General features: G+C 40.2%; 1 protein-coding gene across 6 annotated transcripts in view; it reads left to right on the top strand.

Annotated features, from left to right (window-relative positions):
• Positions 1 to 22526, top strand: part of SATB2 (SATB homeobox 2) — a 133944-nt gene that overhangs the window by 46282 nt on the left and 65136 nt on the right. For all 6 annotated transcript variants that reach the window (XM_064661988.1, XM_064661990.1, XM_064661986.1 and 3 more), the window contains 3 exons: positions 14528 to 14654; positions 16776 to 16899; positions 21738 to 21840. In XM_064661988.1, coding sequence (XP_064518058.1) covers positions 14528 to 14654; positions 16776 to 16899; positions 21738 to 21840 — 354 coding nt within the window. The remainder of the gene's footprint in view (positions 1 to 14527; positions 14655 to 16775; positions 16900 to 21737; positions 21841 to 22526) is intronic.

Below are 22526 nucleotides of genomic sequence, written 5' to 3'. Positions count from 1 at the left end.
GCTGTGTACCTATGTCTAAATTTACACACATACATATCAAATGTGTAGTGTCCAGAGTTAGTATAGATACACATATCTTTATATGCAGGAAGGAGGAAAAGTGTTAGTCCCTTAAGTAGTTTTTTTATTTTTTTCCTTATAATTTAAATTGACTTTGCCTTTATTGTATCAGTTCCTTATAAATACATTTTACTTTCACCATGAAAATCAGTAAGGTAAGCAGGATTTAAGCTGACTGCTCTGCCCTCTCCCTTTATGTGTCTATGCACATGATATTTGCAGCCATTTAAAAGGTGTCACACGTTGTTTAGAAGCAGTTATTTCATTGAATATTTAATAATGTATACATGAAAACCGATCCAGAAGAGAGTATATGAAAAAAGATTTGTTCTGGCAGTACAGTGGGTCATTTTAGTGGAGAAATGAAACCTTTTTCTCTCCTTGGCTGCGGTGAGAGATGGGTCTGTGCAGCCGGCCGGCGCGATGTGCAGCCCATATGTGCACAGCGAGGGAAGCTGATGCTGAGGTGTGAATGTGACTGGCAGTGATTGTCACGCCCACCTAACATGTCCCTTTCTTATCTACAATGGTAGCTTTGGCCTGCCCTGGGACCCTGCACCTTTGTGTTTTCTGGGCTGAGCGAGCGTGCCTGGTGGTGGGTGGGTACCCTTGGGCATGGCTCTTGTGGAGCAGACATCCCTTGCTCATCGCAGCAGATTAGATTCACGACACCTCTAGTGCTCCCTTCTTATGGTTTATAAATGGGAAGAAAAGTCATGACTCAAGCTAAATAGAGTGTAATTCGTTGCCTTGGGGGTAGGAGGAGGAAGGGATATTAGAGGTTTGCGGTCTGGAGATTTATTCCTGTAGAGCTGAAAGGTGCTGGCCGTCATTCAGAGATGGGAGCAGTGAGGCGTGAGCGGGAGGAGGAAGGTGACAGTGATGTGGCCCTGGGTGGGTAGGTGAGCAGGCACTGACCAGCAGAGCTGCTTGCCATGAGAGATACTCAGCCAGGGCTGAAAGCATTTTACTGGCTGTGATGAATCTGAGCTCTCTTTTAGCAGGAAATAAAACCTATTCATTGATTTGCAAGCTAAAAATCAAAACTATTTTCTTTGTACACAAGGAGGGCCTAAAGGGCTGGCAACAAGGTTGAGACCATTTTCTGGCTGGGGGCAGTTGTTGTTGGAGGACTCTGCTGTCTCACTCAGGCCGAGGGAGAGCCTGCATCAGCCTTGCCCATCGACCTGTCAAGTCTTCCTGTCTCTCGTGAGATACGGTACTGCCAATTCCCTTTCCCCTACTGGCAGAAAACTCCTCAGCCATGATAATGGCATAATTCTGTAGTTCTGCCAAGATGGCTCTAACGTTTTGGTTGTGATATTTAGTTACATTTGCGAATATTTTCCTTCAAGGTAAAAATTACTCTGAAGATGCTTCAGGTATGACATTCCTTTTATTTATACAGGGCACATGCAGGCACGTGACACTGCTAATGGAATATGAAGCCTTTTGTGCACTACATACCAGGATGAAAGCTGGCTTAAGGCCTTAATGTCTTGAAATTGATACCTCCATTTAATTTGTAAAGAGCTTGTTAGCTTAGGCTAAAGACAGAGTATTTTCATTTCAAACTGTTATCTTAGTTTCTCTAAATTAACAGTGTTCTTTAGACATCTCCAGATGAGAGGCCTCCAAATCTTCAGTTCTCTTCTTTGAATATGCAATGAAAAACATTTCACCTCAGAGTAGGTGAAGGAGGTAACAGAGGCCACTATTTTGAGCCTCCAGCAATAAAATTATTCCTGATTGGGAAGATTGGGTAGAACTTAATTTTAAGCATGTCTTGATTGAACAACTTCTCAAATTTTATGAGAACAACATGTTTAGTCTAGAATAGTGTATCTAGAGGAAGCCATTTCTCACAAAAACTTTTAGATTAATCTATAATTTATCCATTTTATTTAATATTTATTTTTATTCTCCTAGACTACAATTTTAATGTTGTGGCTTTGACCTTTTTCATCTGCACTGTAGTGAGGACAGGTCACACTGACTGGGACCTTTGTTGCGTGAGCTTTTCAAATGAGTTGTTCTGCAGTAAACTGTAAACCAGGGCCATCACCTGGGGAAGATAAGAGCTGTTTTAGTGCTGATAGGCTCCCCTGATTGGATTTTCATCCATCATACACTCAGGTGTCAAATGAAGAGAGGAGGGTGTTGTGGGTTTTTTTGCTGATTAGAAAAAGAAGAAATTTAAAATGGTTTAAAGTCTGAATTATTTTATTACTTTAGGCATCTCAGACTTTTAGGATAATACTTTAGTTATAAAGTTTCTACTTACTCAGAAAGGCTTTGTATTTCTTTGCAGTTTATACCTGTCTTAAGACCTGCAGTATGAAACAACCAATAATACTCCATGTTTCCAAATGAACAATAGACTTTGGGGGAGTAAAATAGACTTTCATTAAGATGCAGATACCCACAGTGCAACCCACGTCCCACCACCTGAGTGAGTGCCAAGAGCAGAGAATAGTTATTGGCTGTGGGAACTGACTGTGTCGGCAGAAACCAGATTGAGGCTTTTCCTCCAGGGTGACCTTTGAAATCAATCAGATTGTGAAAACGATAAACTTCCCAAAGCTGCCTTGCTGTGTTGTGCTAGTAATGCTCTCTCAGTGTCGAGGTCTGCTCTACTTCACTGTGCAAGTAAGGATGAGAAAATACATCTGGATTTATTGGGTGGTCATTTGGCCTATTCTTTCAGGAATACACATGCATGCAGGATCTTTGTCTTCCTAACATAACACTTTGTGAAAGTAGTTATTTATATCTTATTTTCTCCTTTATCACAGTATTATTAGTTGAAATCCCCAGTCAGGTATTATATATTTGTGATACTGAAGAGAATGCTGGCAGCAGTATAGGTTGTACCTTACGGTGAAATGGCATCTCTGGTAGATTCCAGAGATTTTCCAATATTGGTGCCATGTTCTGAGTAAGGCATCATCCCAGTGTATCTTTATTTAATTATATTTCCTGGAACTGTGAATTGGCCTCTGGCTTCCTTTTCTGCTTACACACATGTAGAAGCCATGCACTAGTGGGCCCAAGACACCCGGGGCTTGAGAGATGATTAGAAATGACAGTGAGTCCTCCCTTTTTTTTCTTGAAATACCACCATACAGCATTTTTGATCTCTTTGATTTGAACATGAGGTAGAGTTTAGGAAAGAGAAAGAAGTGGTGAGAGCGCTGAGCTCTGGAGGAATAGAGTTCTGGAACAGAAATTGATTTAGTACGCAATTACTAGTATTAAACAACAGTTTCTTTCACCAGAAGACCCATCACTGGGACTGTTGGGATAACCTATCTCTTAAGGTGTCTGCAGTGCCACAACCAAAAAAAAACAAAAAAGAAAAGAGGCCTGAGGGTGCTGGTGTGCTGTCTTCCAGCTTGGTGGGTGGTGAAACAGTGTGAGCTGCTTTCTGGAGGATGAATCTCAGGAGGTCCTAGAGCTCTCCCTCATCTCACAAGGGTGTTTGCAGTGCCAGCAGTGCTTAAGGCTATTGAATCTTGTAGTCTCTGAGGGTGTCCCTTAAACTCTCTTGCTGGTTTTGGCTGGGATAGATTTCTTTTCCTTTGTAGCAGCTCCACAATTTCTATATGCTGTGATTACATGAGAATCTTTTAGCTGCTACTAAAGAAGCGGTAAACTGGAAAGGTTTCAAAGCATTATGTGTGTGTGCTGCAAACCTCCAGATCCAAAACACGAATAACTCTTTCCAGTCTTTGCCATGTTCACAGAAATTTATCATTTAAATTAAAAAAATAGTTCTTTCTGTCTTTTGATCTCTTGTTCACAAAGTGACTAACGTGAAGTTGAAAATGCTGGCAGGATCCAAAAAGGATCTGGTGGCTTCGTAAGAAAATAGGTGCAGTTCTAGGAAGATGTGGGCTAAGAAAGCAAATCTAGGTTCATCTCAGCATTAGTGTGGGCTCAACAGTACAAGGGAAAACTATTTTTTTCTGAATCTGGTAACAGTTCCTGCTTGCTCTGAGTCATCTCCTCTAGTGGTGAACTAGTCTTTTTTTTTCCCGCTTTTGTTTTCTCTTGATAGGAAATGTAGCATAGTTCAGTAACCAGCAAAGCTTTATTTAGACTTGTCAGAAATGCAGAATTTTTTTGCTCTTCCTGGGAAGAAAAGAGGGAGATGGGAAATTTGAGATCAGATTATCAACTGAAATAAGTGTCAGTGAAGGAGAATTTCTCATTTAATTTAATCAAATGTATCTGAATTTGCAATGCTGTCCAAATTAGGAACTAGGGTTATTAAAATGTATTTTGAAAAGAAATTCTGAAACCTTAAAGATACTATTCTCTGTCTCTCTTGAGTCTATCAATTTGTAAGGGAAGGTTAAAGTTACCTTTTACCTGTTTGTGAGCTATGAGTGAGACCTGAGCCTAGATATCAACAAACCCTCAATCTTAGGTCTATTGTATATTCTTAAATATATGTGTGCATACACATTTACAAGGATAATTTTGCTTCCATAAAATTTTTTAATATAAAAATGCTAGAATGCAAGTGTTACCTCCCTTGTTCACTGCTTCATGGTGAATCTACTTCTTAAATGAATGTAATTAAAGATACTGTGATCAAGCCTATGGCTATTGTAGGGATCTGGACATATTCTTGTAGTAATGCAGCTACAGAGAGCAGAGGACTACTGAGTCAAATTGCAAAGGTAACAGCAACTGGATCTTCACATGCTGTATTCATGTTGAATTAGTGGAAGCAGTTGTTCGAGGTTATCAGCAAAGTCTTCAATCCCTCTGTTTCTTCAGCAATACATACTTTTCTATCCTGCTAGTTAGATGCTGTCCTACTAGTTTTTCAGTTGTTCATGTTGTTTTTTTCTCATGGAAGTCAAGAACTGAATGTCTGGTGGGAGGAAAGAAAAGACAGAAGGCAAGCCAAAAGTAGTAATTTAGAGAAAAAAACATTCTGCTAGTCTTTATACAGCATAAGGAAAGCCCCAAGACACAAATCTTAAACTAAAGAGATTAAACTGTTAAACTACATAGGCCAGAATCTGAATCTGCATTCAGTTTAGGGGTTTGTTTGTGCAGCACAGCATGCTGTGTGCCCTTATTTTTCTTTGGACTTGAGACCCATGAATTTTCAAATCTACTTGTAGTTGACTCAACACAAAGATAGTTGGCTACTGTATGTCTGCAGTCTGAGCCAGACTTTCTGTGCTCTCTGTAACTGTTGCTGTGAGTAGGCAGGATATTCAGATTCATACAAGGCCAAACAATGTCTGTAGGCTTAATTCTAAGCCTATTATCCTCCACAATGTCCTGTTAGCAGTGCTCTTTTATAACCTTTAAAATGTGTTTTATGTATTCATCTGCAATTCCATGTTATTGTGCTGTTTTTCCTGCTCAGTGGACTGTCTTTCCATGTGAAGCTTATAGGCAAGCACTGAAGCTGGGTGAAATGACGGAGTTTGGGGCACTGGCATCTTTGTAAAAACAGATGCCAGTTTTTTTCCTTCCCCAAAGAAGGAAAACATCTTCTACCTTTCCTCTTATCCATTCAAAAACATCTTATAAAATCTGATAAAGGCTTCTGGAGGGTGGAGACCAAAGGCTGTCTGCCCAAATGCCCTTTTCTTGCTGGAGGTGTTGTGGAGCAGGTTGTGTTGGTGACACTGGGCTGGCAGAAAGCTGACAAAAAAGATTGGACAGCAAATGTTGGTGTAAAGTTCTGGTCCTTTTACTCCTGTGCAGCCCCTTGTAAGTAGTGAGGTGGCAATATGGTCACTGGGTCCAAAATTTGGGACAAGCTGATTCAGGCATTGTTTGTGGCTGTTGAAGAGCATGTGCAGTGGAGAAAAGCACCACCTGTTGAGTACACTTGCATTCATGTTCCTTAGCAACTGAGGCAAATACACTGAAGCCCCTACAGACTTCTCAGTCTGTAAGGCTGAGGTGGAAGCACGTTACAGGTCTCCACTAGGAGTATCTGCCTATATTGGCCCTCTGGGAGGCACTAAATTATAGACAGGTCCTGGTGCCAGGCTGGGATGGCAGAGAAGCCGCATGTTTTGACAGGGAGCCTGAGACTGGAGGAGAGACAGCTGTTGTCCAAAGGAAAAGGAACATTCATGGTTTTAAGATAAAAAAGCAAACATCCAGGCATGGTAGCAGCTAAGGAAACACTTTGATCAGGGAATAAGCTGAGTTGTGACACTCTTGGTCTGGATTTCAAAGGCATTCAGCAGCCACTGCTCCCTGGGAGGAGACACAGCCTGTGCTCCTGTGCAGCTGAGAAAGCTCAGGTGCCCCAGCACTGAGCTGAGAATGATCTTAATATAACAGTACAGGTTGCCCAAAAGACAGTAATTTCATGCAAAAATGGGAGAGTGCCACGCTTTGGGTGTTATGTGGGGCTGATGTTAGTGACGGAGCAGGTGCTGCAATCCTATGGGCGCTGGGGCTGCTGAATAGTACTGCTGAGAACAGTAGCCCCATTGTGACAGTGCCTCTCAGGAGAGGGCAGCCTGGTGGAGGGTGAGGCTGAGGTCCAAGCTTACAGAGTTATGAAAGACACCTCCTAAGAGCTGCTTAATATCCTGGATCCAGTAGCCTTTCTGTCATGAGTTGTCATGACTGAAAAGACTTTGTATTCGTGCCATGGAAGTGATGTTCAGGGGAGTGGTTCTCTTTCTCAGACAAAAGAAAGAAGAGGACTTTTCTCTCTTTATTCATATTCTTACTGTCCAAGGTAAGTGCAGACTTATCCCAAAAATGACAAAAGAGAGATGTGATGCCGGACTAAATGTGGTTTTCTTCAATGGAGGCGATAGTTTTAAAAGTAACACAGAAAATGTAAAAAAACCTTCAGAATCACAGGATATTTTCTTAGTTGGAAGGGACTCACAAGGATCATCGAGTCCAACCCTGAAATGAATGGCCTGTTGTTTTGTTTTTTTTAATAGTTAGTACTTCCTTTGCTTCCTCACCCTTCTATTTATTTGTGGTATTCCTGTTCTATCATATTTTAAAAATAATCCCCTGAAGTAAATAACATCAACCTTTTTTTTTCCTGTTTCCTTACTAATTATTTACTTTTTTTTTTCAAACAGAATAGGGGGTTGGAAAATTAAATAAAGACTTCCAAAATAACAAGCTCCAGAAAATTTTATTTAATTTGTGGGTTCATTCTGTTCGCTCTTGCTCTCTTCCCCTCTTTTTTTTTTTTTTTAAGAAGATCTTTATTAATTTAGTCTAGTAACTTAGTGCTTATATTAAATTAATCTAATAAAAGTCAGGGTCCTCACATAACGTTTCCCAAATGTGAAGCAGCATCTATTACATGAGGCACAATCTTTTCACTGTAAAATGTAAACTTGATATGTAGAATTACAAGGCATCAAACTGTTTAGTGTATGTTATTTAAGTCAAATACTTGAGTACAGTCATGCTGGAGGAAAGGAATGGGCAATACTAGCATTCAAAAAATTGGAAACTCAAACCAAGCTTCATGTATCAAAGAGATTTTCATCTGTGAATGTACTCTGAAATACATAAACCTTGTAACACTAACAGTATTTCTCTTGATAGTCACACCCATGTTTCTATAAACATTTTGATATATAATCATACAAATATCATACATAATAATGAAAATGTCTGTGTTCAAGTCTGTGTATTGATACAGCTGTGCAAGCCAAAAAGGCTAGATATGAGTGTTTGAATTGCCCAGCTCTTGGACATGTTGTTGCAGCACAAAATTTCGTTCTGTAAACTATGGTACACAGGGTTTGTGACAGCATTTTAAAACAGCAAAAGTGAAGACTTCCAGCAACAACAGTACAAGGGGCTTTGTGCTACCAGAGCTTCGAGTAGCTGGGCTCTGCGTTCCCCTTGGGTGAAAGTCACCCTTTTGTGCAGAGCCCTGAAGTTGCACAAGCCTCATGAGCTGGGGTGGAGTGTTCGTCATTCAGGGAGTGTGGGTGTTCCTGTTGATTTGTGGATGTGTACATCACAGTGTAATCACATAGTTTATTCCTGTTCTCTCACTGAATTATTTATTATGGACTGAAACGAGGAAGGAGGGGGATTCTTTTGTATTGATGTAAACACAGGATTATGTGCATTGTGTGCTTTCAATCACTAAATCACCGATATGTCAATTGACATAATACAGTCTACCTCACAGGGATGTGCAAAGTTCAATTAATTAATGTTTTTAAAGTGTGTTGGGACCCTTTGATGTGAGGCGCTTTAGAAGTACAGGGGAGGGTTATGCTGATTATTTTTCCCATCTATTGCCCCCATATATCACTGACTGAAATTCAGTACGATAATATGGGCACCCTTATAATGATGGGCAAAGGCAGCATAATATTTTTTTAAATTTCCCAAAGAGATGGAAAAGGCAGCTCAATAATATAATACAAAAATTAATATGGTCAGGGTTTTTTTTTAAATTTTTCCTGTTACTTTTTTATCCTTTCTGCTTGAAAAGTCATTCCCTTTGCTGGATTAACAATAATAACCACAAATTATGGCTTTATGTTGTTACAGTTTGATGATATACTACAGCCAGGGTAGAGGTTAGAAACACAGGCTGAGTTATTATGTACTGCAGGGTAGTGATTTCCTGCAAACTGATTTATGGATAAATAATTCTATGTACTTATTACATAGGACAGCCAGTTTTTAATTTCTGTAACAAAGCACAGCTGAACAAAGGAAAATTACATGCTAAAACATAGGGACAAGATGCCTCTGAAGAGGATAACCAGATGCAATCAATGTCACAAGAGCCTTCCCATCTCGTAGGAAGCCCTGCAGTATTGGCTGATACAGAAATGGCTTGATGGTCCCAGAAGTGGAGCTTTTATTGCATGTCTCATTGAGGTCTTTCATTTGGAGTTGTAAAAGGAATGAAAAGTATTTGGGTGCTAATGTTAGTCTGCAGTTTCTTTTGTGTTGATTTGATAAGAGTTGTTAAAAAGTAAGATGTGGTCAAAACTACTTGATTGAATTCACAAGGCAGCAGGAAATGTTGGTTGTGTTCTTCATCCAGCCCTGTGTTTGCAGTCCAGCACTCTTGGGCTGTGATCCTGGAGTCCCTGGAATGCAAGGAAGCAAATTCTAGGATACCTAGTACAGCTCTGGAACGCCACAGCAACGTGAACCATGGCTGTGGTCTGGTATAACACTTGAGATTCAAACTTGCTCAGTATATTTTGGAGTAGTAAATATAGCCCAGGAGATCTCATGCCGGGTTGGGCACTGCCTGCTCCCTCTGCCTTTCCGAAGATCGCACAGAGACCGTGCTGTGCCGAGTCTGGCTGTACAGGCACATGTTCTTGTCTGAGCTGGATGTAGCAGTTCTGTTACAGCCTGCAACGTTAGTGAACGTGGAGCTGTAATGTAAGAAACAGGATTTGCACTTCCCCAGCTTCCAGCCTGTGTCAGTCAGTCCACAAGGAGAGCAATCACCTGCTTGAACACCTCACCCTCTATGAGTTTCAGCAGGTTATATTTGCTTAGGCTGTAGAAAATGGAAGTTTTTGGTGTGGTGCATCAGGGATTCAAATAGTCTGTCTGTTTAGTGTTAATAAGTGTTTTTCTTAACAATATTTGGTAAGGAATCAGTATTCTCTGCTATCCTTTTTTTTTCCCCTTTAGCCAAAGAACACAAAATTCCTTCTCTTTCCCTCTCTGTATGTATTTGAGCATGTATTACTCATGATTCATTTTCTGTCTCCAGAAAAAATGTTGAGGAGGACATGGTGATGCTAATAGGAACTTCCCAAATGTCCTTCATTTGATCCCATGACTTAATTTTAACCCTGGCAGATTAGCATTTTAAATAAATTGCATTAATCCTGTGTATGCATTTGCATTAATACTACAAGTATCCATTTAAGATGTAACTCAGGTAGGCTCATAACTTGTGAAAGGTGAAATCAGGAGTATAATCATGGTGGGAGCAGGGAATAGTTTGAAGGGAGCCAGTGACAGGATGAGGCACGTTCTCATCCTGTTTGCTCTGTGTAGCCGCAAAAAGGAATTTGGAAAATGCCCCATTTTAACAGTTTGATTTTACAGCAGTGATGCATTGAAGGATACCTGAGGTGCCTCAGTAATTACTATGGGGCTATCAGATTAAAAGTTACCTGTGCAGGTGACTGGGAGATGCAGGACCCAGCCCCCATGGTGTTTATGACCAAGTGTCATAGCTAGACTATGATATGTTCTAAACTCCAGATGTGGCATTCTTAGAATGAGTGAACTGTGTGGCTATCTTTCTGTTTGCAAAGACAAATGAGGCTTCTAGCCCAGATAGATAAATAATTTTTGTGGGACAGTATAAGCTACATAATAATGAAAAGGGATTGCCAGCTTAGCTGTATTTTTCTAGAAAGCAGCTTTTTGTCTTTTGATGTTTATGCTCCTGATGAAAGTAGTTATTCTGGAAGTCTTCTTTAGCCTCAGCCTTGCATCCATTCAGTTCCCATCTTATTAGGATGAAGTTCCAGGAATAATCCCACTGCTTTAGATGCATCACTCTTTCAGGTGATACTGTAAAAAAGCTCTGAGTTCTGCTCAGTAGAGAGATCAGCCATGTTGTAGCAGGTCAAGGCTTCTGTTCAATGTGTTGTTCTGCTCTCACTTGCATAGTTATCACTTTCTTCTCCAAAGGAGCTGCATTTTGAATGAAACTAAATTAAAAGCATCATGTCAGGGTGCCACATCACTGGCCTAAGTGGAATGACAGCAGTGAATTGCAGTGGTTGTTACATGCAAACCTGACACTCGAACTTGTAGAAGTTTGCCCACTGCTCTTCTTGCGGGTAAAGGGACTTTGCAAATTTCAAACTAAGTTACTCTGCCCTTTGTCCCTGCCTCCATTTTAATGAAACTGAGGCTTAAACTTAATAAAAGACCTAACTACAGAAGTACATGCTGTTCAAGAACCAACAGCCAGTGTCAATAAAAAAAAATTTCTTCTAAAATAGCTTTGAAAAAAAATCTATTGAAAAAACTGGTCTCTTTATTGTCTCTAATTGCCTAACTGGCCTGGGCTGCATTGAGCCACTTCTAGATGAGTTCTTGGGAGCTGTTCTAGTGTATGGCCATTTTTTGAGTGTGTGCAAGCATTGAAATTTGTTGAACTTCCCCTTCAAACAACTCTCACAGGAAAAAGTCCCTACTGATACAGGAAAGAGAATGAAATTCATTAACAGACAAGTTTTGGAAACTCAGGGAAGATGTGTTTTTGGATTTCCTGAGCAGTCTGATCTGCTCTGCATTATCCACACATAATTTTGAGAAGGTCTGGAGCTGACAGAAGAGTGATACTCCCAGAGCAGTAGTATATTCATTAATAACACAGTGATCTTTGCTCGTTCCTGTCCCCACTCCCAAGTCTCAGTTGTGGTAGGACAAAAGCTCAACCAGGCCAGTTAAAGTGGTTTCTTTAAAGTCCTGAGCTGTACTGTTTGGAGTCAATGTGAGGAACAATAAAAAATGTGTATGTCAAAGTAACCTCTTTCTACCAGGCTGTTTTCATTCTGGAGTTGCTGTTATACTGAAAACACTCAGTCCTGGATGAGAAGAGACCTTTTTAGGGAGCAAATTTTGGTCCACTCAGTTTTTGCTGAGGAGTCATTCAGAGATGTGTTCTAGCATGCAGAGAAGACATTTACTCAACAAGCTGGCATCATCTTCCCAATCACAGCCCAAGAGTTTCCTTAAGTACAGGGTTGGTGCCATGAAATATGCACCTGTGAAGTCTGCTGAGGAGCTGAATGGAAACCATGGCTTCTGGCTATGGTTTGGACCAGCTTAATGTGCTCTGGAAAAAATATTTCACACGTCACATCACACCGGCTGAAAAAACAGCGGACATCAGCAGCGCTGTAACACAGAGTGAAGGACTCGCAGCAGGTGTTAACGTGCAGAGGCACCGAGCATTATGGTAACACCTGTGTTTGCTTAAATCCAGCCAAAACAATTTCCTCTCCAGTTGTAGAGGAGGATTAAGAAAAAAAAAAAAAACGAAACTACCTACCTTCCAGTAGTAGCAGACATTCCTGTAAAGCAATTTGCATAGTATTTCCCGTGGTGCGCTCTGGATGCGCTGGGGTTTTTCTCTTTAAACTTTTTTTGTCTGGGGACACCTTTAGTTGCTTCAGTGCCCCCCCAGCCATCTCTTTGTCCCTTGCCAGCGTTGCCAGGCCTGAGCAGTTGCAGATGGTGTGCTCTCTGAGTGCTTTCCTTAATTGAATGAAAAATAAAGCCTCTTGTAAAATATTAACAATTTAGATGTGACTTATGGGGCACATATGATGCTTATTTTTTCAATTACATGAAAACTTGGCGTGGTTAAACATAGGAAGCCAAGTGTTCTGTGAAGCCAGTATAGATTTCTGGATTTTTAGGTGATTTTGCTTTAAATTATTATATAGCAGAAGGGGGTGAAGGAAGTCAGCAGCTAAACTGTGTTTTCCCAGCATGTATTTCACTCAGTGGACCCTTGATGCTCATTTCATGACTAATATATGCTGTACTATATGCATTTCTTGTTGTCACCAGAGATAACATTAAGTAAACTATCCCCTTAAGAAAAACAGCTTTTCTTGGCAAGTGGAATGTGACTCAAGGAACCAGCAATGGAGACATACGGTGCTGTGAATGAGTGCTGTGTGTTACTCTACTGGATCTGAGTCCAGGCACTATTTATACTGCAGCATATTCAGCACCAGATTGTTAAATCTTAATACTGAAACAGTGCATCATTTAAATGTTTTTGTTCTGTTTATGTCCCATTTTCAAGCATTGGATATCAAGCAACACTTAGTAACTTTTTGTTTCATTTGGACAATATCTCTCCTTGACAAAAGCTTTCTAATCTGCTCTCAAAATATTAGCCTGTCTGTACCAATATGTTACAGTGAAACTTTGTACCACTGAGGATGAACTAGGTCACTTCCAGCTTCTTTCAGTATGTGCTGACAGAATGCCTTGCAAAGCAGTACATCAGTGGTAAATGCAAAGATTTAAGTGCTATGGAAAAGGAGTTGTACTAAAATTATTTCCTCTTCGATCTGCGTAGGAATGGGGAAAAAATATTCCACTGCAGGTACTCCACGGGCTCATTTTGTTCTGTTATTGTCTCTGTGCAAGAAGCTTTGTTTCATTGTTTCAGTGTGGTATTTATTTTATGATCGTGTTTGGGAGATCAGGATAAAAAGCTGTTGTCATTTATTTCGGTTTGATAGTTCCAGAGATGGTGAAGAACTGGGAGTAGAAAGTGAGGAGGAGAAAGCTGAAGTTTCTTGGCATCACAGCATCCTTCTAGATACTCAAGAAGAGCTCTTGGTGCACCTGTTATTGCAGAAGAAGTAGTTTTCTCCTGTATTAGGGTGTTAGTGTCTTTCTGGCAGTTGAGTTTATGGATGTCTTTTCCAAAATCCAACAGTATATAAGGAAACCTCAAAAGGCATCAGTTTAAGTGGGAGAATGGTGTCTTGTAGGGCTGAGCTGAGGAAAATTAAGTGAGCAGAACGACAGGGCAATGGGAACATGATGAAGGAGGGAATAAAAGCAGTAGTGGCAATAGTGCAGAACAAGGTTGAACTGCTTTGCTGTCATGTAAAATGGCACTGTGGCTTTCTTTGTTTGGTGTCTTCCTGGAAGTCATTCCTGGGTGTTAGTCATTGTTTTTGGTGTGGGTGGGCCCTCTGCAATTGTCTAAACAGAAATAATACCTCTGCACCAAATGGTTTACCATCCAAGTTTACAGTCTTTGTGACAAGCTCATCCAAAAGAGGTGATGATCCCTATTAAAGAATGAGCAGAAGTAGAAATAGAACTTACAGCATTCTCCCTCGCCCCCAAAATTCTATTTTAGATCTGCGGTCAGCAGCTCGCAGTCATTTGGTTTTGGGTGGTTTTTTTTTTCACAAAAAAAAGCAACTGTCTGCATAGTGCAACTTGTATCTGGGAGTGAACTCTTCCTACTTGGTGGGTTTGCAGTGGCATCCATCCACTGGGAATTGTACCATGCTTAGATTGTAACTGTGTGCTGAAAGCCCACACATAGGAATTTTCCTGTCCAAGTCAAAAGTAATGCATTTATTTACTGAAAGGTTTTTCTAGACTGAAAAATCAGGGCTAGAGAGTATTTAAAGCTTATTCTAAATTAGAGAACTAGGCTCTAGTGGGATGATGGAAGATGTGAAGGGAGGAAGTTTCCTGTGCTTCCTTAAAGTAATTTAAGAGCCAGGACCATGTCAACCACTGTCTGTTAAGAATTTAAAATCTATTCCTGCTCTTCTCCATTGTTTGTTTCAGGATTCAGCAGAACGCTTCTTTCTGGGCAAGAGTGCAATAAATCTCAAGGCAGATCTTGAATCTTGGGAACAAGCAATGTTATCAAAGGGTTTAGTAAATGGCTGGTAAAATATAAAGTATGAATTTTTTGTTTTCTTTTCAGGAATAATCAAGCTTGGGAGGTGGAATCCCCTGCCTCTCAGTTATGTGACTGATGCACCAGATGCGACAGTAGCCGACATGCTACAAGATGTCTATCATGTTGTGACATTGAAAATCCAATTACAAAGGTGGGTGTTTCTGAACATCTGTCCTTCTCTATTCTCTGAGCTGCTCTGTCGGTTACAGCATTACTACAGAGATTAGCACATCCTGTCTTCATTAATTTCGGGTCTTTTGATGAAATGAAAAGAAAATGAAGAGAAGGGTGGGTCACCTGGCAGCTTTTTGGTGCATGTTCCAACTGATATTGTATATGTTCTGAAGTAGCAATATGGTAGCAGAGAGGGGAAGGGCAGAAACTCAATCAAGTTTATGGGGCTTTTAAAGGCAGACCTTTCGACAGTCCCTAATTTAATGGATTCTTAAGGTCTAATTGTATCAAATAATAAACTCCTTGCCTTTTTCTAGGGGCTACATTGTGAGAATCCAAGCCTTCTACTGCCAGTTGCTGAGATGGGGAGGAGGGGAGCTTTTTTGACTTTTCTTTTTTTTCTCCAGTGGTCTTCCCAGCAAAAAGAAGACAAGGAAGGAAAATGTCACTGCAGCTGCATTTGGCATTTGGCAAATATTTTCCTTCCCTGAATACTAGTGCTGATTAGCAAAGCAAAAGCTCACTCCACTTTTACACTTATTTGCCCTCCCTTCTTCCTGCTTTCCCCCCACCCCCCCTTTCTTCTTCCCCTTTCTTTCTGTTGGCCTTCAGAAGAGTTCTCAAACAGTTACTGATGTAAGGAGGTGTGACAGGTCCCTTGCAGTGCATGGCGTACTCTGGTCATGCTGGTAAGCCTACATTGTACAGCCTGCTGGAGCTGTATGGCCAGGACATGCCAGAGGGAAGAGTAAAAAATAAGTCTGGAATAAATTGCCAACAGTTCTTTGAAGGTCTGGCTTGAACAGAAGAAGGGTCCACAGGGACACATGTGTGTCCTTTTGGTGGCAGGTACATACCCTCCAACTGTTCAATTCAATTTAGAATTTGCAAGCAGTTGGTGCCTCACTGACATTAAACTCCCAGACAAGAACATTTCTTTCCTGTTATGTCTCTGATGGTGCTTGAGGTTTTCAATTCCCATGAACAGGTCTTTCCTCAGTTTTATATACTGTTATCATTTTTCAGCTAGACTGCATCTCTGCTACATATTTGTAAAAGAGCATCTAGACTCTATAGCTGCTATGAAACTGGAGTGCAGTAACGCATTTTGTCAGAAGTGTGAGCTACCAGGAGTCCATCTAGCCTATTGTCACTTCTGTATTAGCAAAGGGTATCAATCCAAGATTAGGATCTCATTCTTTTTCTTCAAAATGCCTGAATGCCTGGATGCAATGTAAGTAAAAGATAGCCCATGACTTTGAGATAAAGATGATCACTGACTACTTGAACTCCTCAAGCACAACTGAACATCCAGCTCTGAGGGACAAACCAGGCTGTAAGGGCAGAAGGCAGAACCCCCTCAGAGGTTGATTGGAGAACATCCATTAATTCTCTTTGGTAGAAATGGCAGTGACAACCTTCTCCCAGCTTTTTGATGTGCTTCTCGGGTCTGTCCCTGTGCATGTAGACACAAACCATAAGCTTGTTAAATTAAAAGAGGCACAAGTCGCACGAAGACAAAAGCTTCACTACATATGCAGTTCTTGTAGAATGAAAGTGAGAATCAACTACACGTGACAGATGTTGGACATATGGTTTATGTGTTTCTGAAAGGCTCTTGGATACTTCAGTGATAAGGGCAGTATAAGAACCTGTATGAAATTAAACTAATTTTTCGAAGTCTCGCTTCCATACAATGAGGGCCCATACTGTTTAGGGATTTTGTTAGTGGCAGCACAGCATATATGTTTATTTTTCTACTCCAGCAGGAGGACCTTTGTCTGGACAGTATGGCTTTATCCAGCCATTTCTGGGGCTTGCTTTATGCAGTTTCTTTGCTCTCCGTCAGGCCCCAGAGGGAATGCTTATACACACATATAATACTGTAGGAAGATTAGCTGCTGTATGTTGAACTGCACATCTTTGGGTAGCCATGCTTGATGGGAAGGTGATAGAGGGGAGAAACACCTTGGTGGGCTGGCCAAGCAGGAAATTGCAAGGTTGTGTTTGTTGCTTAAAGTTCTATAGCGCTTGTATGCAAAAAGTAAGCATCTGTGAAGGTGATGTCTCTATCTACTTTTGCTTTCTGTTTTAACAGTTGTTCAAAGTTGGAAGACTTGCCAGCAGAGCAGTGGAACCATGCCACAGTTCGCAATGCCTTAAAGGAACTGCTCAAAGAGATGAATCAGAGCACATTAGCCAAAGAATGCCCTCTCTCACAGGTCAGTGCTTTTAACAGGCTTAGGAAAAGAAAGACTTGCAAGAACTGAAGCTCATATTTGTTCAGTAAAGAGCCTAGACTAAACAGTTTCATAAGTACCAAATAAATTCCTTGTGTTTTTTAGAAAGGAGAAATTCTAATTAATATGATAAAGAGTATCTTTATACCATGTTTTCTCAGTGGGTTGCCAGGTGAAAATCGTGAATGAATTGGTTGGTTTTCAGAGAGATGTAAATTCTTTATTTAGATTTTTATCTGAACCTTTTGTAATAGGGCTAATGATCCTCAAGTGCAAGATTTGAGTGGCTTCTTCCCACTAGCAGAGGCTTGCCTTCCCCACTAACCCATAGGTAGCTCTCATCAGCCTCCAACCACGACAAAAAGTATGCAGTTTTAACAGTTGTGCCCCAATTTCTAGGAAACAGCAACAAAAAAATGTATATGTAATTATGTTAAAAAAAGAACAAAAACTCAGTCTCATTCTCCATGACTGCTTTATAATCAGCAGTGATGTCATGTCTAAGACACTAAGACACAGGTTCTTACAGATGTCGTGAGCTCTATTTGTACTTCAGATTGTCATAATGAGAGATTCATAAAATTTTCATGACCAAGTCCTCCTTGCCTCTCAGAAAAAACAGAATAACACTTCAGCACCCAGACCAGGTAACTTTGCTAGGTGTGAAAAATACATTGCCTTCTAAAACCTGTATTAAAATCATAGGTTAATCTGTTGATTGTATCTTTCAAAAGTCAAAACATCAGTAATCCCTGCTTGCTAAAAATCTGTTGCTTTGCTAAACTGCATCCAACGTTTTTCCTCCCGTGGTTGCCTGTCTTTCATTGCACTCTGTGTTCATCCTGTGATTCATGATTCAAAGTCTGCATGAACCAAGAGAATTCCTTTTATTCCCCACAAATTTGCCTTGCTGTGTTATGGTTACAACTCCAGGGAAAGCGTAGAGGTGAGATACAGAGCAGAATTTAGATCTCTGCAATTGCCAGGAATTACATTCCTCATCTTCCTTAGCCATGTGGGATCTGCAGAAGTAACAGGGGGGGAAAGGCTGTATAAGGAAAAGCCATGTAACTTGCCTTATTTACCAAAGGAGTAACTGACTCCAGATATGCACAGACCACTGAATACGCATTGAATATGAAAGTTGTTTTTTTTTCACATAGTTTAAGTTTAATTTCTTGAAATAGAATTATCTGTGGAATCTGGTGAGCTAATGATGATTGCAGCATATGGTTGTCTCTGCCCAGTCTTCCTGAGTATCCCATATAACTGAACTATGCATCATTTCATATGCAGAATTCATTTGTTTTCTGGGTCCTTTTCCTCCCACTTCAGTTTCAAAACCTACCAGGTGGAAATGCTGCAGTTGATTTACTCCTTCTATAGCCTCAGTCTGAAAGGTATTTACAAAATTACTGATGGCAGAACTGTAGCAGCAAAAATCCTTGCCCAATTATTTATTTAGCGGACAAAACTGAAAGGAGATCCTTCTGTAGAAAATTGAGCTTGCTTTCTTTTAAGCACAGATCTAAGTGACCTTGGGTAGTGACTAACCCTTGAACTGAGACTGCAGAATGCAGCTAATATTATTACTATTATTATTATTATTATTATTGCCATAAGAAATTTCAGTCTCTTTTGGTTTGGCTCACAAAATGCGGAATATACAATGGAAGGTTGTATAGGATCTGTCTATTACCATCATCTGAATATGCCTCTAATACAATTACTTCTCCCAAATCAGTTTTAAAAAAATATCGTGCCAAATGTGAAATGTCATTACAACCCCCTTGTGGTTAATATATTATTGACAGCAGCAAATTGCAGAGTGGTCTCTTAGGAGTCAAACTGCAGAGTAAATGCTGCTGTTTATTAATGTGTTCACAGTGTCTCAGGTACAGAAGTGGAGAGGGGCAGCATGGGGAGCCCCCACTCCCACCAGCGATGGTGCTCCGTCTCTGGTTCTCGGTGCCCAAGCTCTCCATGAAGCCCAGACGGGGATTCTGATTGCTGCTAATGGGAAATGTAATCATTCACTTTGATTTAAAATTGTTCTGTTTTTTTTCTGATAGGTGTATTACATGTCTGCAGTTTAGCTACCCGTAGCATACAGCTCCTGTTCAAACAAATAAATCCCAGTTAACCAAGCTGGGGGGAAGGAGGGTTCAGTGGGGGGAGTGCGTGTGGCAGAAAGAAATCCAATTATTTCAGCATTTCCATCTTTTCATAGAGATTTCTGTCTTTCCTGTGTATCATATAACTCATTTCAGCGCTGACCATGCATTTTGTCTCTGCTGGAGCAAGCTTTCTTGGGATGTGAGCACGTCCCGTGTTTTTCTCCTTGAACTTACTGCACTGGATTTTCTTTGTGTGGATATTTCTTAGCTCCTGGTCTAAGCAGTTTTCATTCCACATGGCTGTCACGGCCACACACATACCTAGTGTATCTGCTGTTTAATACAATCGGTTTCTTCCTTAAGGATTTTCCCAGGTATAATGTGCATTATTTAGAAATTTGCAATTAGTCAGTGGTGGTTTTTGCCATTCTCTTCTAAATGGATATTTCCTTTATGCAGACTTATCAAGATTCCTAGCAGAAATACCCCTAGGGTTGCTTTGCATTTAATAGTGAGGATATGTGGTTTGAAGTTGTTATGGTTCTTTTGCCTGCTCTGCTTTCAAGTAGTTGAAGAGAATCTGTTCTGGGATTTTTCACCAATGGTTGATTTACCGTTTGATTTTACTGTTTAGTTTAAGCTTTGCTTTCTCAAATAAAGGTTAATGGGTTAATATAATCTATGATATTTAATAGGCCCACTATGTCAGGAATGTTGATTTCTTGTAGAACCAGAGGATTTGAGGGAAAGAAAAAAAACCAGGAAACCCCAAACTGATATGTAGACAGAGTTAAACAATTTCCTCACCCTTCCTTAGTGACTGGAAATTTAACTAAAGTGTTGTTAAAAAACCCCACATTATCTCAAGCTCGACTTTGTTCAAAATCCTTCCTCAGCAGAGGCTATCACCATGTCAGGCTTTCAGAATTCTACTGCTTGTTAAAATGCTGTAGAGCAAGGGAGGATTTATGGGCAGGGAATTGCTGCTGACTGCCACAATGCTAGGTTTATGTCTCAAAATATTGATTTTAATTAGAAAATTGAGCCTCAGTTTTAGAAATTGAAGCTGCTACTTAACAAGGCTCTTACTTCATAGCCTTCAGACTTTACTGCAGTGCACCATAGCACTCTTTGAGTGGACAAGTTAAAAGTGAAAAGCCGAAAGAGCCTCTTTACTGAAAGTGAAATTACCTGTTGAAGACTGAAAGTAATCTGTACTATCCAGTTATCTACAGTCTCTCAGTTTTGTTTACATTTTTAAGTCCTTAAAACTCAGGAGTTAGGAAGAGCCAGAGTCCTGTGATATTGCACTGAATTGGGCAGAAGGCTGGATAAATCTGGAAGAGGGCAGGGATGTTTTTGCTTTTAGAGCATTGTTAAAATTGTAAGCCAATGTGTAAGCCTTGTAGCTTTCCAGAGATGGCCAAGATCCCATTTTGCACAGGAGCCTCCAGCAGCTCATGGGCCAGAGGTTGAACCTATGGTAAATAGCTTGTTGGAGCTGTGAGATCATCCTTGCTCTTTCATCTCCAAGCAGAAAGGTCATGCAATGTGCCAGGGCTTTTTCTGAGCTTTGACGTGAGGAAGGAGGGCAGAAGGAAAATGTGTTTTCTGGGGAAGGTGCATTGGCTGCTATGTGTTAGTGGTGTTAGATTGCATTTCCTTGCTGGCAGCATACTTGTGCTGGGAATGATTTAACCCTGGAAGAGTTCAGAGGGGGGAAAAGGAGAGCAAAATGTTGTCAAAAAGATGCCTCCTCTATAGCATGGATGAAGGGAGGGAAAAAAGAGAAAGGAAGAATTGCTAGTCCTCAGGCTGTTTGCCACTGATGGGCAGAAGCATCCTAGATATAAAATATGCTTTTTATTGGCACTGGGTTCTGCAAAACCAGTCTGCACCTCTCTGCTTCAGTTGCTTGTACTGAGTCGCTCGGGGGAATTTGCAGAGGAGGGAGGAGTGCTGGTTAGGCAAGTGATACTTCATTTTTGTTGAACTTTTTTGTGGGTTTTGACTACTCTATGTTGTAATATGTGTAGTTCCCTTCACTCTGAATGGCACTGCTAATTTCTCTTCTGGGTGATTTTTCACATGAGGGCTAATCACACGTTTCTATAAATTATATTAATTTAACTTATTTGCCTAACTGTTGTTCTGCAGCGAGTAGCACGGATGTTCTCCAATTCTTGGCTATGTGGTCTTGCTGCATTTGGAAGCAGAACAGAGACATCTGAAAAGCATTATTGGGATTATGCATGCTGGAGCATCTAATCTTACCTTTAGGATCTGGTTCCTAAATCACGCTTGTTCTCACCCGGGTGCAGTGAGCATGTGTTCCCCAGCATGGCACTGCCTGTTATTATGCAACTAAAGTTTAGATATTCTAATATCACAAGTACAAAGTAAAATAGAACTTCCCTCCCCCAGCCTGAGCTGCAGGTCTCAGTCTAGGTCCGTACTAATTTTTACATAATTTTTACGTAACGCAAAATAATAACTATTATTTTGTAATTTTATTTATGGCTTGGAATATAGAGTAGAGAATAAAACCAATTTTTTTTTTTACTTACCAAACTGTTATTTTGGTTTTGAAGTCACAAATGGGTAATCATTGTGCACTTTCATGTCATTCACTTTCCCTGGAAAAGATTTCTAATTGTGGAAGATATTTTAAATCACTTTTTGTTTTTCTTTCTGTACTTCCAGAGTATGATTTCATCCATTGTAAATAGTACATACTATGCCAATGTGTCAGCAACCAAGTGCCAGGAATTTGGAAGATGGTACAAAAAGTACAAGAAGATTAAAGGTAAATTGAATTTTTTGTTACTTTCCAAGTTCTTGAACTTCTTCTGACTGTTTGAGATTATGTGCTTTAAGTGAAAGTGATAATAAGCTATAATAATATTAGTGAATTTGTCTACAAAGCGGGCACAGTCACAGCACATTTGAAATTAAATCTGATAGTTTACAAACAAGCCTGGCATGAAAACACAGGCCACTTAAAACGTGCTTAAAATATCCTATTTAGCTGTGCTGAAAGATGAACTGTGTTTTGAATTAAGCTAAAACATTTTGGCAAAAAAAAAGTTCTAGTATCTCAGGATTTAAAAGTTAAATTGCAATGTAAGTTACCTTAATTGCGTGTGATTCCTGAAAGTTAAAAAACTGACTTTCTAAGGTACGTGTGCCCTTGTTCTCTGTTTTCAATACCACAAAGTGTACTGGCATTCCTGCCGTGTTTTATCATGTGGAATCTGGATTACCAGTGGAGGATTTAATACCTGATTGTTAGGAGACACCTCTAAATAACAAGGTGCTGCACCCACTGAAGTTAAGATAAAAATGGCCCATTGTTTGTTTTTTTTCTACAGTGAGATTGTATTAGTTGTTTAATAGCAAATGCCTGGGCAGCAAAATTGTTCTAAGTTCATCCCATTCTCACCACTGAACTGTCTGATCACCTTCTAATAGTGTAAGAAATGATGTGACAAG

Source organism: Pseudopipra pipra, chromosome 7 (assembly GCF_036250125.1).
Source record: "Pseudopipra pipra isolate bDixPip1 chromosome 7, bDixPip1.hap1, whole genome shotgun sequence".
NCBI lineage: Eukaryota > Metazoa > Chordata > Aves > Passeriformes > Pipridae > Pseudopipra > Pseudopipra pipra.
Note: the sequence above shows the minus strand (reverse complement) of the source record. Positions and strands in the feature narration are given on the sequence as shown.